Below are 16,597 nucleotides of genomic sequence, written 5' to 3'. Positions count from 1 at the left end.
TAAGTGATTGGTCCCACATCCAGTGAAAGAGTCCCAGTGGTGTGTGCCTTCGGAGACATGCAAGTGAATTGACACTGTTTTACATGCACAAAGACTGACAGAAATGTCTTATAATTGCTGTGCCTGCACCGTGGAAGCTAATGACCTCAACCCACTTGATCGAGGACAGGGGTCCACCCAAGAGCAACCTGGTGGATAGGACACGTGCCATGCTAAGGGACCCAAGCGGTCCACTGACCCGGAAACTGGCCACATGGTAGGGGTCCGCAGGGGACCCAATGCAACAATTTCGGTATCCAAAATTACACGTTCATTGGTTTTCAACACAACTGACAGATATATTGATGTGATAAACTTGATACTCTTGTTCTCGGTGATGTTTGGTGTAAAGCTGGTAATTAGTTTGTTCTAAGCGTGGCCAGGAGTGAATAAGACAAAGTTAATGGGGCATTTAATATTTGACAAACATTCAGTTCTCACACGCTCATAATTAGCCTCATAAGTACATTTCTCCTTGTATCAGGTTTATTACTGGATGTGGTGGACAGTTTCAGAAACTCTCTGTAAAAACAAACAAATGCATACATTAAAAAAATGCTGGATTACTTGTCACTAGAAATGTATATGCAATAACAGTAACAACGGCACTTGATTCTACATTTGGCTTACAGCTTGTTAAGGCTCATCTAAAAATTCCACCTCCCAGAAATGACAAATAATATCCAAATGAATTAATTTTAAAGGATAAGTTTAATAAAAAATATTTATTTATTTATTTATTTATATATAGGAAAAGCAGGATTTGCCTGATGAAAATGTAATGGATTGAAATGGTTGACCTATTCAGGGTACAATTATTTTTTTTACAAGGCCAGGTTTTTTTTAAATAATTGTTTTAATAGCACAAAACTAACGCAATAAATCATTGATAAATTTTCAGTACATTGGTACTTGTCAGTTTTAAGTTTCAATTGTGGGATTTTCTTCCTTTTATTTTTTAAATAAATCTACAGTACTCCCTTATATCTGTGTTTGCGTTTCCTGTCATTGCCCAAGCAGGTATTTGTAACTCGTTTGCTGGAACATTATGAACATTTGTATGCCAGTCGCACCATTTTCTGTCTTGGTGAAAAATGTATATACATCATAAAATGAGACCAATCACCTGAAATTTCATCCCAAGAACCACCTTAAAAAAATGTAACTTACCAAGCCTAATTTAAAAAGCAGAAAAATGTTTTATGCTGCAAATCTATAAAAAAACACTTTTAAAGATTAGAAAGAAGAGGAACAGCACATAAGAGCACAGGATGAAGGAGGAAAGTTATACTGAAAACGGAACAAGGGGAAAAAAAACAAGAAGAGCAAGAGCCAGAAAAAGAGGAGGCACCTGTGCGCTGCGCCATCGCTCTTCCCACTGTTGCTTCTCCTGCTGTGTGTGCCCCACAGTCAGCTTGAGAGTGGAGAGCTGAGTCATGAGCGATTGGTAACACACATGGAGACAGTAAGAGATGGAGAGCTAGAGGGAAGAAGGGAAGGGGAAGACAAAGAGAGAGAGAGAGAGAGAGAGAGAGAGAGAGAGAGAGAGACAGACAGACAGAAAGACAGACATACACAGACACAAGAAGTGGGTAATGATGCAGGAGATTTTGAGATGGAGAGAATAATAAAGCAGAAGTGAAAGCAGGACTCATGGAGGGCATTTAGAAGACAGTAAGCAGAGAGGAGAGGAAAAAGGAAGCAACATGAGCACAGCTAATGCAATGGCACTCAAGCGAATGTTACGTGGATGAGCGCTGATTGCACTCGTGGTTTACATATTTGTTGCCCTAACTTTACTGCTTCAGCATTTTTAGATCCATCCATTCATTTTCTGAGTCCCTTATCCTCACAAGGGTCGTGGGAGTACTGGAGCCTATCCCAGCTGATAGAAGGTCTCATGCTCCTGGCTTCCTGCCCTGGCTGGGCGTGGCCAGCCAATTAGTCAGAGCACACCTGCACCTTGTTCCAGCTGATGCCTCCCAGTATATATAGGATTTGGGGGACGACTTGTCCTTCGCCAGATCGTCATCCTTGATGCTTCGTTCCCGCACTCCCGTTCGCCTGACTTCTGCTCTCCGTGTACCGACCTACGCCTGTCCCTTGACCCCCACTCCTGCCGCACGATTACTTCTACCTTGTTTGGACTGCCTGCCTGATTCCTGACCTTGGACCGAATAAAGGTTTCCTCTATACTGTCTGCCTGTCTCTGGAGTCATGCATTTGGGTCCACCCTCGAGCCCCTTTCGTGACAGAAGGCAGGGTACACCCTGAATTGGTTGCCAGCCAATAGTAGAGCACATGGAGACAGACAACAGCCGAACTCACAATCACACCTCAGGGCAATTTAGAGTCTCCTATTAATTCACGTTTTGGGGATGTGGAAAGAAACTGGTGTGCCTGGAGAAAAGCCACGCAGGCACGGGGAAAACATGGAAACTCCACACAGGGAGGGCCAGGATTGAAACGGGGTCCTAAGAACAACGCTCTACAGCTGCTCCACCATACCATCCATTTACCATACCATTTTAGATCGTATTAGTGAAATGTTTTTATTACATACTGAAGAACTTTGAGAAGTATTGTACACTTTTGCAAGAAGAAAAAACATTCATGAAAAAAAATAATTATCCACCCTGTTGACCCTGGCTGACACTGGACAGTCAATTCCTATAGCTCATTACACCAATACAGAAAGAATTTGAATTAAAACTGAAGCAGAAAAGTTACTGACCGATATAAGTCACTGCTAAAGTGTTGGGTCACAATGTTTTCTTCCAGAAAAGTTAATACAATAATGCATTTACTTATGTTTAAATTTAGGTATTGTAACGCTTCATCGTGATAAAGCCCCCACCCCCAACCGCCCGACCCGCATAAATATCCATTATAGAATCTTATAACAAGGATATTAAAAAATGCTCATGTGGTAGTTTCATATATTACATTGCTGATACAGTATTTGGTTATTATGCATGAACAGTGTTCCCCCGTTATTCGTGGGGGTGACGTACCTTACGAATAACGAAAATCCCACAAAAATTGAGTCATTATTAATATACCTATGTATGATATGTGTCATCAATTGACTTACGGTTCCCGAACTGGTGACAACAAATCAAGGAGGCCCCAACCTGCACGACTGTTCAATAACTAAATCCTGCTGAATTTAGACCGAATGTGAGCCACACAATGAAGTTATGGGAAAGAGTAGAGGAGGCTAGACTAGAAAGAGTACCACAGATGCATTATTTGCCTTGAGGCTGCTCGTGGAAAAGTACAGAGAAGGTCAGAAGGAGCTACATTGTGTCTTTGTGGATCTAGAGAAAGCCTATGACAGAGTACCAAGAGAGGAACTGTGGTACTGCATGCGGAAGTCTGGTGTGACAGAAAAGTATGTTAAAATAGTACAGGACATGTATGATGGCAGCAGAACAATGGTGAGGTGTGCCTTAGGTGTGACAGAGGAATGTAAGGTGGAGGTGGGACTGCATCAGGGATCAGCTCTGAGCCCCTTCCTGTTTGCAGTGGTAATGGATAGGCTGACAGATGAGGTTAGACTGGAATCCCCTTGGACCATGATGTTCGCAGATGATATTGTGATATGCAGTGAAAGCAGGGAGCATGCAGAGGAACAATTAGAAAGATGGAGACATGCACTGGAAAGGAGAGGAATGAAGATTAGCCGAAGTAAAACAGAATATATGTGCGTGAATGAGAGAGGTGGAGGGGGAAGAGTGAGGCTACAGGTAGAAGAGATAGCGAGGGTGGACGACTTCAAATATTTAGGGTCAACAATCCAGAGCAATGGTGAGTGTGGTAAGGAAGTGAAGAAACGGGTCCAAGCAGGTTGGAACAGCTGGTGAAAGGTGTCTGGTGTGTTATGTGACAGAAGAGTCTCTGCTAGGATGAAGGACAAAGTTTACAAAACAGTTGTGAGGCCGGCCATGATGTACGGATTAGAGACGGTGGCACTGAAGAAACAACAGGAAGCAGAAATGGAGGTGGCAGAAATGAAGATGTTGAGGTTCTCGCTCGGAGTGAGCAGGTTGGATAGGATTAGAAATGAGCTCATTAGAGGGACAGCCAAAGTTGGAGACAAGATTTGAGAGAGGAGACTTCGATGGTTTGGACATGTTCAGAGGCGAGAGAGTGAGTATATTGGTAGAAGGATACTGAGGATGGAGCTCCCAGGCAAAAGAGCGAGAGCAAGACCAAAGAGAAGGTTTATGGATGTGGTGAGGGAAGACATGAGGGCAGTTGGGGTTAGAGAGGAAGATACAGGAGATAGGCTAAGATGGCAAAAGATGACACGCTGTGGCGACCCTTAACGGGACAAGCCGAAAGGAAAAGAAGAAGAAGAAGTTGTGAGTACTCAACGTGGCACACCCCTAGTGACAGCTTCAGTGGACTAAAATCGTAATCTGTATTACCTTAGTACCCAAATTGGAGCCGTATTCGTTTGGGTTGAAGCTGTGCGACCGAGCCTAGCCTCCCTTGGGAACATCAAGTAACGTATCTTCTTCTTTTTCTTTCAGCTTGTCCCATTAGGGGTCAGCACAGAGTATGTAATCAAATATTTGCTGAGGAGGTAAACATCAATAGTGAGTACTTACACGACTTGCAAAACCTACCTTTCGTATACAACGAGGACCGTGAGTACTTAGTACTTACTTACTTACTTATACCAATTTAAACTTGCTAATAGGCCCAGACCACCTTAGCCTAGCTGGCTAACAACGAGTAGCGTTTTCGATCAAACTATGCTGTTGAAGAAACATCAAACGCGTGTAACTTCATGACGTGTACGACCTAAACAACGGGTACAACGAGGGATGTGAGGACTTATAAGAAATTTAACAAGTCTTACGGGAGTACCCAAATACGAGCCGTATGGTTCGCGTTGAAGCTGCTCGGCCCAAGTTAGCCAAGCCTAGTGCGCGAACAACCTTACCTAATCCCTTACACCCACATATCCTTTGAATCGTCATATCCATTACATTTTCACACAAGTAGTATGTGATTTGTATACCTTATGTGCTGGCTGTGTTTATTTGATAGCTTTTATCTGACTTAAACTTTAACATAGATTAAGTAGTATGTAAATTATATATCTTATGTGTTGACTTTGTATATTTGATTGGTTTTATCTGACTTTAACTTTAACATAGACTAGGGAGTGTGTGAATTGTGTATCTTATGTGCTGACTTTGTTTATTTGATTGCTTGTTTTTGTCTATCTGCAGCCTAAAGGGGTGCACAATTCCTGTGCGTCCTGTAGGCCGGTCCCAAGACCGGATAAATGCAGAGGGTTGTGGCAGGAAGGGCATTCGGCGTAAAACTGTGCCAAACATATGGGCGTTCATCAAATGACTTCAATAACAGATGGGTCGTGGCCCAGGCTAACTACGCCCGCCCCTGCCACTGTTAATCTGTAAGGCGTAGGTTAAAAGTCAGGTAATGTAAGTCGAAGACAAAAAAAAAAAAAAAAGAGGACGAGGAAAGCGACTTAGTCGGCAGAAGAAGAAGAGGCATGCACAGTCCCTAGAACTGAGTGTAGGGACTTTGAATGTTGGGACTAGAACAGGTAAAGCTCAGGAGTTAGTTGACATGATGATTAGTAGAAAGGTTGATGTATTGTGCATCCAAGAGAGCAAGTGGAAAGGGAGTAAGGCAAGAAGCTTAGGAGCAGGGTTTAAATTATTTTACCATGGAGTAGAAGGGAAGAGAAATGGAGTAGGGTTATTTTTTAAAGGAAGAGCTGGCTAAGAATGTCTTGGAGTTGAAAAGAGTATCAGATCGAGTGATGAGGCTGGAATTTGAAATTGAGGGTATTGTGTATAATGTGATTAATGGCTATGCCCCATAACTAGGATGTGACCTTAAGTTGAAAGAGAAATTTTGGAAAAAACTAGACGAAGTAGTCCTGAGCATCCTGGAGAGAGAAAGAGAGAGAGAGAGAGAGAGAGAGAGAGAGAGACTTGTGATTGGTGCAGATTTCAATGGACATGTTGGTGAGAGAAACGGGCGCTGAAGAAGTGATGGGTAAGTACGGCATTCAGCAAAGGAACTTTGAAGGTGAGATGGTGGTGGACTTCGTAAAAAGGATGGAATTGGCAGTGAACACTTACTTCCAGAAGAGACAAGAATAGAATGACCTACAAGAGCGGAAGTAGGAGCGCGCAGATGGATTATATTTTGTGCAGACAATGTGATCTGAAGGTTACTGATTGTAAGGTTTTGGTGGGAGAGAGTGTAGCTCGACAGCATAGGATGGTGGTGTGTAGAATGACTCCGGTAGTGGGTAGGGAGATTAAGAAGACAAAGGTAGAGCAGAGAATCAGGTGGTGGAAGTTGAGGAAGGAAGAATGTCGTGTGGCCTTTCGGAAAGAGGTGAGACAGGCTCAAGATGGACAGGAACAGGTTCCAGAAGACTGGAATACTACTGCCAAGGTACTCTGAGAGGCAGCTAGGAGAGTACTTGGGGTGCCTTCTGGTAGGAAAGGGGAGAAGAAGACTTGGTGGTGGAACCCCAAAATACAGGAAGTCATCCAAGGAAAAAGATTTTAGCGAAGAAGAAGTGGGACATGGAGAGGACTGAGGAGAGGCGGAAGGAATACATTGAGATGCAACATAGGGAAAAGGTAGAGGTGGCGAAGGATAAAGAAGTGGCATATGACAACATGTTCACCAGGTTGAATACGAAATAGGGAGAAAAGGATCCCTACAGGTTGGCCAGACAGAGGGATAGAGATAGGAAGGATGTGGGGCCGTGAATGGTGAACCACGAATGGGCAAGGGCACATTGTACTGTACCTTGGTGATGCGAAGTTGCCTCTCATACTCTCCTTTCTCACTCTCGAGATCCTCCACTTTATTTTTAAGATGCTTCACTTCTTGGAATAAATCCTAAAGGGTAAACATAAAAATAAACACTTTTAATTCACAGATGTATAACCAAAAGGGTAATTGAAATCGTGTCACCTGGAAAATTATTGCTAGGGTAAAAATACAATGAGATAAGTAATTCTGTTCCCAAACAATACACATGTGAAGATCAGCCGGAATTCGAACAGTGCGTTTACATTTATGGCAAGTCTCCCAAGTCAGAAACAGTACAGGAAATATGATCTCCTGGAAAGACACCAGCCCGTGCAGTTATCAACAAAAAGAGTTAGTTTAAGTCCAAGAAGTGGTCAACCTGGTTAGTATAAAATCCGGCCATGCAAGTAATACATAAAGTACTGTAATGGCATACCATTGCTTCAAGCTAAAAGAGATGTTCAAATTCTATCTGAAATGATGACCTAGTACAGAAATACTAGAGTAAGTGAATCTGTTTTGAGTTGCTATGCCTCTTTGCCATCATCTCAATGAATGGAACCATGTGGAAAACCATGCCCCCATTTCTGCAAGAACCAGAACACATCTCAACCCAAACTCCTATAAAAATGAACAGTCCAGACATGACAAAAGTTGTTAGTTTAATTCAGTGGAAATGTTTAAATACAAGGTGCAGTGTGGACTGGTTAATGGGAGAGAGGCGAAGATGTAAGGAGATTTGGGGAGGGGTGACACAGTCATCCTTGAAGTCTCCCTACATTTGCTATCAGTCCTCCGTTGTGCTTCCAAGCACCAGAGTCACACAGGCTAAGGTTTGTGGTGCTTAGCCTGACCAGAGTGCTGTGACCCCGGGCTTGATCGGCACGTGACTCTCCATGCTGGGCGTCACAATCTTCCAGGGCCCGCTTCTCCTGAATCCGAGCGCTGATTTCCTCCTGAAACCTGCACATCTGCTCCTGGAGTTCACTGATGAGATTTACCACGCACTGGGAGGGAGCAGCCCATGAACCATGGCAGACAAGTAGAGAGTGGTAGAGCAAGAAATTTTTGAGATGAGGAAAAATATGAATGTAGCATTCAGTTGCAAGGTTATACACATGTAAATCTTGGATTTTTTTTTTTTTTTTTTTTGCTAACCCAACAATACATGGGAATATGTATAACTGGCCTCCTGTAAATGACAAAAACAAGCCCCAAAAATACCTGCTGTGAAAATGTATCTCACATTTTAAATAGAATAAGTAAATGCCACCAAAGTTTCTTTGAAATACAAAAATAGATTCACAGACAAGGGCAGAAAATCAGAGATCAAGACAGTAATCACAAAATGTATTTAATTTAAATTTAAAGGAAGGTACAGTGAAAGAAAATAATATTTATCCTTTGTTTCATATGTGAGGCTACGCATGGCAAATGTTTTAAGGGCAGGACCTAGCAAAGATAGAAGAGAAATATTCATTACCAAAGCAATTTCCTACAGGAAGAAGGAATAGAGATGATGTATAGTAAAGGGTACAAACACAAAAAAGAGAAATTCAGTCAACTGTTTAACATATGCAACTACTGGATCGTGCTTTTTCAAGAGGTCATTTAAGGATGGTTCATGTGAATTGTGCATAATCTGAAAACACGACTACAAGAATAAATATTGAGTTGAATTCTCACAAAGGCATACATTGATGTATACACACTTTGTAGTGTGAGAGTCCAGCACTCTTCACTCTTGACTCTCTTGCCAAAAGAATGAAGCTGCAGAACAAGCTCCCCCTCCCTCTCCTTTCCTTTTTTCCTTTGCACTTCTTTAAATCAAGCATGCATTTTGACACGTTAAATTCATGCCACAATGCCTGCATTTGGCATGTTATTTGTTTCTGTGTTTTCATGCACACTCTTACAAAAGGACCCACTGTGGTAAAAAGTAAGTATCCAGTTTACTTAAAGGTCAAGTGTCATCAAACAGATGATATTTGGTATATTATTAATGAAAAACCCACAGCCAATATGGTCCCATGTGTTTTTTCACCACAAAACATGATTTTGACGTATACAGCTTTTTGTATCTCCCGCCATGAAAGTCCTCTCAGGGATTTGCAGGAAGTGACGTAAAGGGCAGCGATGCCCCCTCGTGGACTCGTTTGTTTCCATTAGTTTTACCTCCGGGAAGGTAGCTTTTTGTTCCTTTGTGTTAGCCAAAATGCCGGCTTATTGCATTGCTGGACATTGTTTGAACACTCGGGAGAATGGAATTACCCTTCATAAGTTTGAAAGAGACCCTGTTCATTGTGAAAAATGGATTGCACGGGTGCAGAGGACGAGAGCTTCATGGGTTCCAAATAACAGGTAGGTGTGCATACAGCTCCAAAAAAAAAATAATGTTTTGGGGCGGACCACGTAATCGGTCTCTCTCATAATGTAACAAAAGATCCGCGTATGAAATGTGTCAATGTGCGCGTCGCCAGTCAACAATGTCTCGATAGTGTTCGGCCAGAGGGAGGGGGGTTCCGCAAATCCTGAGGTGCAGCGACACGAGAATCACGGGGTCTTCTATCACGAAATGCGGGTGGAAATAGAGTGACAGAGTGCCAAACTAGCAGTCCTCACGTACCAGGTTCGGTCGGGATTAAATAATCGGCCAAGCTACGCCCACGTCGCGGTTGCAACAGACTCGCTGCTGACTCACACTCATGCTGCGGTGGCAACCGACCCGCTCCCGAGCCACGCCTACATCGCGGTGCCGACAGACTTCCTGACAAATCATGCTCACGCCGCAGTAGCAACAGACCCACTCCCGCGCAAAGTTCACATTGCTGTGGCAACAGATCTGCCACCGTGCCATTCCTGCGTCACAGTTTCAACAGATTCACTGCAAACTCACCCCGCGGTAGCCACTGATCCGCTCCCGAGCCAAGCTCATGTTGGAGTGGAAACAGATCCGCCGCCTCGCCACGCCCACGTCGCGGTTTCCACATTCGCGCTGCTGACCCATTCTCACGCCACGGTATTCATCGACTCCTTTCCGAACCTAGCTCACGTCGCTGGTTGCAACAGATTCGCTGCTGCGTCACACCTACGTCACGGTGGCGAAAGACTACCGGGCGAGCAGTGAAGTAAAAGGGTGGAATTGGCGATCGAAGATAAGCCTGCCAGCGCGACTTCAATGTGTGTTTTCGCAAAAAACTAAACTCAGAAACGAATTGCACAGGGCTTAAGTTCAGAGGATTAAGTGGATTCAGATAACCTGCCTAATCGTTGATAATTAACCCCAGTATATATCGGACCCAGCTGGCGGTCTTGCCAGATCGTTGCCATCCATGCCTCGTTCCTGCACTTTCTCGTTTTTGATCCTGAACCCTTATGTACCGACCTCCGCCTGTCCTCCGACCAACCCCGTAAGCTTACCGCCCTTGACACTCCTGCTCTCTCTGACTGATCTCTCGTGTACCGATCCCTGCTTGCCCGCTGACCTGCCTTCTACGGCTGATGTCCGGGTTACGGCTGCTCCAGTTGACTCTCTGCCTGATCCCCGACCTTGGAATGAATAAACACTTTTCCTAAACTGCCTCCGCGTCTCCGGAGTCCTACATTTGGGTCCTCTCCCGGTTGTGACATCTGAGGTTAATTAGAGATTTAAAATTATCCATAGCTGTTAATGTCAGTGGCCGATTGTCTGTATGCCCTGCAATCTCGTGGTGACCAGTCACATTTCTTGCCTGAAATCAGTTGGGATAGGCCCCAGTTACCTGTTCTTTAGGAAATCGATGGATATTCAGATTTAAACAATGTAATTAGTTGTGCAGAAGAACAAAATGCAGAGTAAAATTATGTAGCTCAATTTGGTTGCAATCAATTAAGCTTTGCGTTTGTAGTTCCCTGAGAAGTTGTGTGTACAATGTGGAGCAACACTTCCTCCTGTTGTTCCAGAGTGAGAAAATTACAGAAATCTATCCATCCATCCATCCATAGATCCATCCATCCATCCATCCATCCATTTTCTTAGCTACTTATCCTCCCAGGGGTTGCGGGACTGCTGGAGCCTATTCCAGCTGTCAACAGGTAGAAGGCAGAGTACACCCTGAATTGATTGTCAGCCAATCACAGAGTACATAGAGACAAACAGCCCCACTCACAATCACACCTAGATGCAATTTAGAATGTACAATTAATGTTGCATGTTTTTTGGAGTGTGGAAAGAAACAGGAGTGCCTGGAGAAAACCCATGCAGGCACAGGGAGAACATGCAAACTCCACACAGGTGGTGCGGGAATCAAACCCCTGACCTCAGAACGGTGAGGCCAATGCTATACAGCTGCTCAAACGTGCCGCCAACACAAATGCAATTTGTGTTTAATAATTCTGCCTATTCCACACACCAGTCACCAATTTTCATTACTTGGTGACCAATCGAGCCAAGACTGGAAATTTCCCAGCCAATATATCCTCTGGCAATGGATATGGATGCCATGTGATGACTTAACATTCATGTCCACACTACAACTGAAGCTTTGTGCCAGAATGGAAGAGCAGCTGGGTGTCACGATGAGTAAACTACACAATAAGAAGGGCTAAACAGCTAAACAGTATTTGTCAAGGCACTTAAGTCAGTGTTTGTGTACAGACACAGTATTATACTCAACAAAATGAAATGACAAGTTTAGAATTGTAACATTGCCAGTGTAATGTTGTGCATTTGTTCAAATTCAGAAAAAGTAAGCATCAGACCAACCTCTGACGGCCTCTTTCAACTGACCATGGGCTCTATAAGCGTTTGAAATGGAGGGCAATATGATTATGTCTCAACCGAAAGAATAAATAAATGGTGGATATATATATATATATATATATATATATATATATATATATATAAAATACAATACATTAAGGCACATTTTAAACCTACGGTATATACTCAAATTAAGTGCTTTCCATAAATTATTGTGCATTCAAAAAATTATTTTGTAAAGACCTTGGACGATAAGCAGCTCTTCCATATTCAACCAGCTGTTGCATAGTTTTTCTTTCCAAAGTGACATCACAAATTTCTTTTTAGGGATTCAGATTATACACATTGTGAGAGATTCAGTCAATTGTTGCCGAAGTATAAAATGTGTCAAATCTTTTCAGTTTTTATGCTAACATTACACTTATAATGTTAACATCGATGAATAGAAGCAAACATAGTATTGCTGAAAAACTGTAGAAACTGATTGATTGAGCTTGTTTGAGAGTGCCAACACTGCAGCATGTGTCTACAGATCTTTTATTGTTACCTTTGATAGTGATTTTGAAGTGACCAGGGACTATGAATGGGGGAGTATAGCCGGGTGGGGGCCAGCTGCTCATTGTTTGTCTGTTCAGAATTTGGCTGACATTTGGCTTCCTGTCAATGTGTGCTTCGACAACCAAATTTTCAGTATGGGGATTAACAAATGTTTCTTTGAGCCAAATTATCAACAGGTTCAGTCCGTCATCATACAAAAGGTGCGATCAAGCAAACATGAGTTCAGTAGTATTTGTGCTAAGCATTCCAATATATCAGGCTGTAGGGCCCTCGTTAAGACATCTGCGAAAATGCACAAAGTTTTATTTCATTGCATCATAATAACAGCAGGTTCTAAGAAGCATTCCTGTTCACACAGAGGTAGGAAAAATTATGAAAATGACAAACTTGTATACAGATATCATTCGGTATACAGTAAGCATTAAGTTGAAATATAAGTACTCAAGCTAATCTAAACAGGATCTAAATACTGTGATGACAATAATGCAATACTATAATTTTGTACCAAGACAGTTTCATAAGATTATTTCGCTACATTTCTAACTATATAAAGTAAAATGATTAATGTAGTTAATGCATTTCTGCAGTTGCAAATACAGGGTCACACATGCACAAATGAGCATGACTTTCCTACCTCTGCTTTGTTCTGGTTTGTGTCCATGGGATCTTGTAGATGTGTGTTGTGAGTTTCCTCAGTGCTAACCAACTTCAGTTTCAGGTAGGAGACCTCATCCATCAGATCTAACTTCTGAGTTTCCAGAAAGGTCCTGTTTACCAGCTCCTTTGAAAAACAGTGCATAGAATGATTAAAGGAGTGTGGGGAAAAAAAAACATTGAACTATAAATAGACATTCTGGACTAACTGTCACAACACAATTTACCAGAGCGAAGAGTAGGAGGCATTTAGAGCACTTTTCCTGAGTTCAGTGTTCTTCCCAGACTGACAGATCAGGAAAGACTGGGGACCCAGGCTCTATGAAGCTAAATATACATACACTCACACACTGGCAAGTCAAGGGCTCTATTAATAAAACCCCATGCCACTGTGGTATGGCACAAGGAAAACAAAACAACAACAAAAAAGTGTAAAAAAATGAAAAACTCCTAGCAGCCACAAGTATTTGTAAGTGTTTTTGCTCCTGCAAGCAAGCATACACAATTGGTAACTACGAGTGTGACTTTCATTTCCCCTTTCAACGAAAACCCAATTCCTCTTTGAAAAAAAAAAAAAAAAAAAAAAAAAAAATTATATATATATATATATATATATATATATGTGTGTGTATACGGGTGTGTGCACAGCTTTGTTATTTAATGTCATTGAATTGAATTGTCTTACTGTTGCAAGTAGGGCTTGGGTAGCACTCTTTCCAGCACCTAATGTTGTAAAGCTCTGGCACTATGTACTATAAATAGATGACAATTAAGATAAGCAACCATTTAAAGTGGGACTGACATCCCTATAAACATTCTAAAATAGATATTGTAATGAAAAATACATATAACAGAATTCACTTCAATGCCTATACGAAAAATAAAGTGAGCGGACAGCGCGTCATCCATGCTCAAAGTTGCGCAATTGAGTGTCTCTCGACATCCAAGTGGTCGCCATATTAGTCACGTCCTATCTCCTTGACGTCGTCGTTACGTCTGCCTTTGAAAACGCGCAGTGCCTGCTAATATGGAAGCCGAACAACAGAGATATTCGTATTTTTCCAACGCCCCTTCGAAAAGGACAACACCACACAACCGAGTGAAGTTACCGGGGCAATATTACACTATTGTTTCGAGCCATATTCAGATGATATCCGATCACGGCCAAACCGCATCCCGTCTTATCCACTCCCGTGGCGGAGATGAGCCATTGCGGCTCATCGCAGCCGGCCGGTGTGGCTTATGACAGAGCGGAGCGCTGTTGCTAAATTAGGGGGGTGCTCGCAGTCGAGCCGGGGCGCTTTATGCGCGCACGCGACTGAGTAACGCATTCTCGGCTGGGTTCTTCAGAGCCGCCCCCGTTGCAAAGCCCGACGCGCAGCCTTCGCAGAAGCTGTGACTGCCGAACATGGCGCCTCAGCCGGTGTGGCTGAGTTTCGGCGCCGTGGTGGCATATCAGGAGGAGGTGGAGCCGAGCTATGTTGCTTTCAGGGGTATGTTCAAAGTCGCCACAGTACGCGATGAACACTATCGAGACATTGTTGGCTGGGCGACGCGCACATCGACATTTTATACGCGGATCTTTTGTTACATTATGAGAGAGACCGATTACGTGGTACGCCCCAAAGTATTATTTTTTTTTTTTTTTTTTTTTTGGAGCTGTATACACACCTCACTGTTATTTGGAACCCACGAAGCTCTTGTCCTCTGCACCCATGCAATCCATGTTTCACAACGTACAGGGTCTCTTTCAAATTTATGAAGGGTAATTCCATTCTCCCAAGTGTTCAAGCAATGTCCAGCAATGCAATGAGCCGGCATTTTGGCTAACACGAAGGAACAACGAGCTACCTTCCCGGAGGTAAAACTAATGGAAACAAACGAGTCCACTAGGGGGTGCCTCTGTCCTGTACGTCACTTCCTGCTTCTTCTCGAAAACAAATCCCTTTAGAGGATTTTCATGGCGAGAGTTACAAAAAGCTGTATAGGTCAAAATCACGTTTTGTGGTGAAAAAACACATGGGACCATATTGGCTGTGGGGTTTTCATTAATAATATACCAAAAATCATCCGTTTGACGACACTTGACCTTTAAGGAGACCTCAACACAGCAAGCCAGGCACAACTTACCTCTGAGACCAGATTCTACCTATTCATCTGACTGGCACGTGTCCCTGCATTAAGGAAGGAAGTGCTGATGCAGATTTGTCTCTGATGCAAATAAGCCACACAGAATTACATTTGGTAATAGCATCTTTGTCCAGGTAGGTCAGTATAGATACACTTGCCTCTAAATATCATCATGGGCCTCTGTCGATCAGGGTTGATCGTGGGGTGACATCCTTGTTATTATTTATTGGTGGAGCAGCGTCATCTTTGGCTGTAAAGACCTATGCGTGAGTGACAGTCTCTTTGGCATAGGTCACACATGAAGGATAGCGCTGGTCTGTTGGCGTTGCTTTCTAAAGGGTCGCTTCTCAGCAGCAGCCTCCATCAGCATGACTTCGCCTGTCTTGAGGTGCCGAGTTAGGGTCATGTGCCAGGCTCTCCCACGTCTCTGGGTTCATGTTGGTGGCCTTCAGGTCCCTCTTGAAGATGTCATGGTCGCGCATCTGCAGTCATCCTGTAACTGTCACCACAGCAACCAGCTTGCCGTACAGGATGTCTTTGGGGATGCGGCAGTCTGTTGGACTTTATTTCTGATGGCTCTTATAACTTGCAAGTCCTGCTCACTGGGTGAATGTTTGTCAACCATGAGAGCGTCACAGTTGGCTGCAATGACGGCAGTCATTATGGCAGCCCTTGTCTCAAACCAGTTGTGACTTTTTGAAATTCTCTTCTCAAAGGTGGCAAAGGCAGGGCTGTGCATGGTGTCCTGTATGATCTCCCACCTCTCTGTGAAAGAGCCTGTGGGCTGGAGGACTGCCAACTTTCTCTTCAGGCTGTATGCCAACTGCTTCACAAGGTCTGGCTAACGCATCTTGCTGACATCCACGCGGGGATTCCCTTGCTTCTTGGTGGAAAGGACCCTCTTTGGCTGTGTGTGTGTGTGCTTGTGTGTGTGTGTGTGTGTGTGTGTGTGTGTGTGTGTGTGTGTGTGTGTGTGTGTGTGTGGACAATTGACCCCTCCATACAGGGCACTTAACCACGCCTCCTGAAGTTACATCACCCCACGTATGCTAACCTCAGACAAACAATTAGCAAAAATGGCGGCGCAGGAAGAAAAGATGAGAGCGAAATTGTCCAATTTATCAGCTGATTTCTGACTCGCATTCTTAGCGAATAGTGAAATATTGTTGAAGAGCAGACAGCAGGGCTTGAAGTATTTCAGCGAGGGGTATTTCAATGGTATTTCCATGCATATCGACGGAGAAACCATCGATATTAGCGCGAGATCTTTCCGGAGTCAGAGGAAGACCGAGAAGCCACATGATATAATATATTATAACCCAAAGACGAATTTGTCATTGACAGTTTCCTATTTTCGTGTTACCTATCACACTTGTGTGCAGAATCTGTATGTGTATCTGTATAGCCGTTTGTGAACCGCCGTATAAAGGAAAAGAAGGCGAGGCTTGATTTACGAGTTGTTTCTCTCGTTTTCTTTGTGTAACGTCACGCGCTCCCCTCAATAATTATTCTTGAATTAGTGCTGAACCTACGTATGTCCCGAACGAGTACGACAATCACTACTTTAGTGTCCTCAAACATCCTTCCTTCAGTCTTGGTGTCTCGGTGCACGTCGAAGGCTTTTAGGACTCGCTAGTCCACTTTAGCTTAGCT

General features: G+C 43.3%; 1 protein-coding gene across 13 annotated transcripts in view; it reads right to left on the bottom strand.

The window, feature by feature from the left end:
* The window catches only part of ppfibp2b (PPFIA binding protein 2b), a 197,510-nt gene that overhangs the window by 48,078 nt on the left and 132,835 nt on the right, over window positions 1–16,597 (bottom strand). For 10 of the 13 annotated variants that reach the window (XM_061822587.1, XM_061822594.1, XM_061822590.1 and 7 more), the window contains 3 exons: window positions 12,795–12,941; window positions 7,641–7,868; window positions 6,856–6,948 (listed from right to left, as the gene is read on the bottom strand). In XM_061822587.1, the coding sequence (XP_061678571.1) occupies window positions 6,856–6,948; window positions 7,641–7,868; window positions 12,795–12,941 (468 nt within the window). Of the gene's footprint in view, window positions 1–6,855; window positions 6,949–7,640; window positions 7,869–12,794; window positions 12,942–13,041; window positions 13,315–16,597 lie in introns of those variants that run through there. The other 3 variants (XM_061822599.1, XM_061822596.1, XM_061822598.1) reach the window with 3 other exon arrangements.

The sequence above is a fragment of the Syngnathoides biaculeatus genome, chromosome 6, assembly GCF_019802595.1.
Source record: "Syngnathoides biaculeatus isolate LvHL_M chromosome 6, ASM1980259v1, whole genome shotgun sequence".
Taxonomy (NCBI): Eukaryota; Metazoa; Chordata; class Actinopteri; order Syngnathiformes; family Syngnathidae; genus Syngnathoides; species Syngnathoides biaculeatus.
The sequence above is the reverse complement of the archived record's forward strand: the minus strand, read 5'-3'. Positions and strand labels throughout refer to the sequence as shown.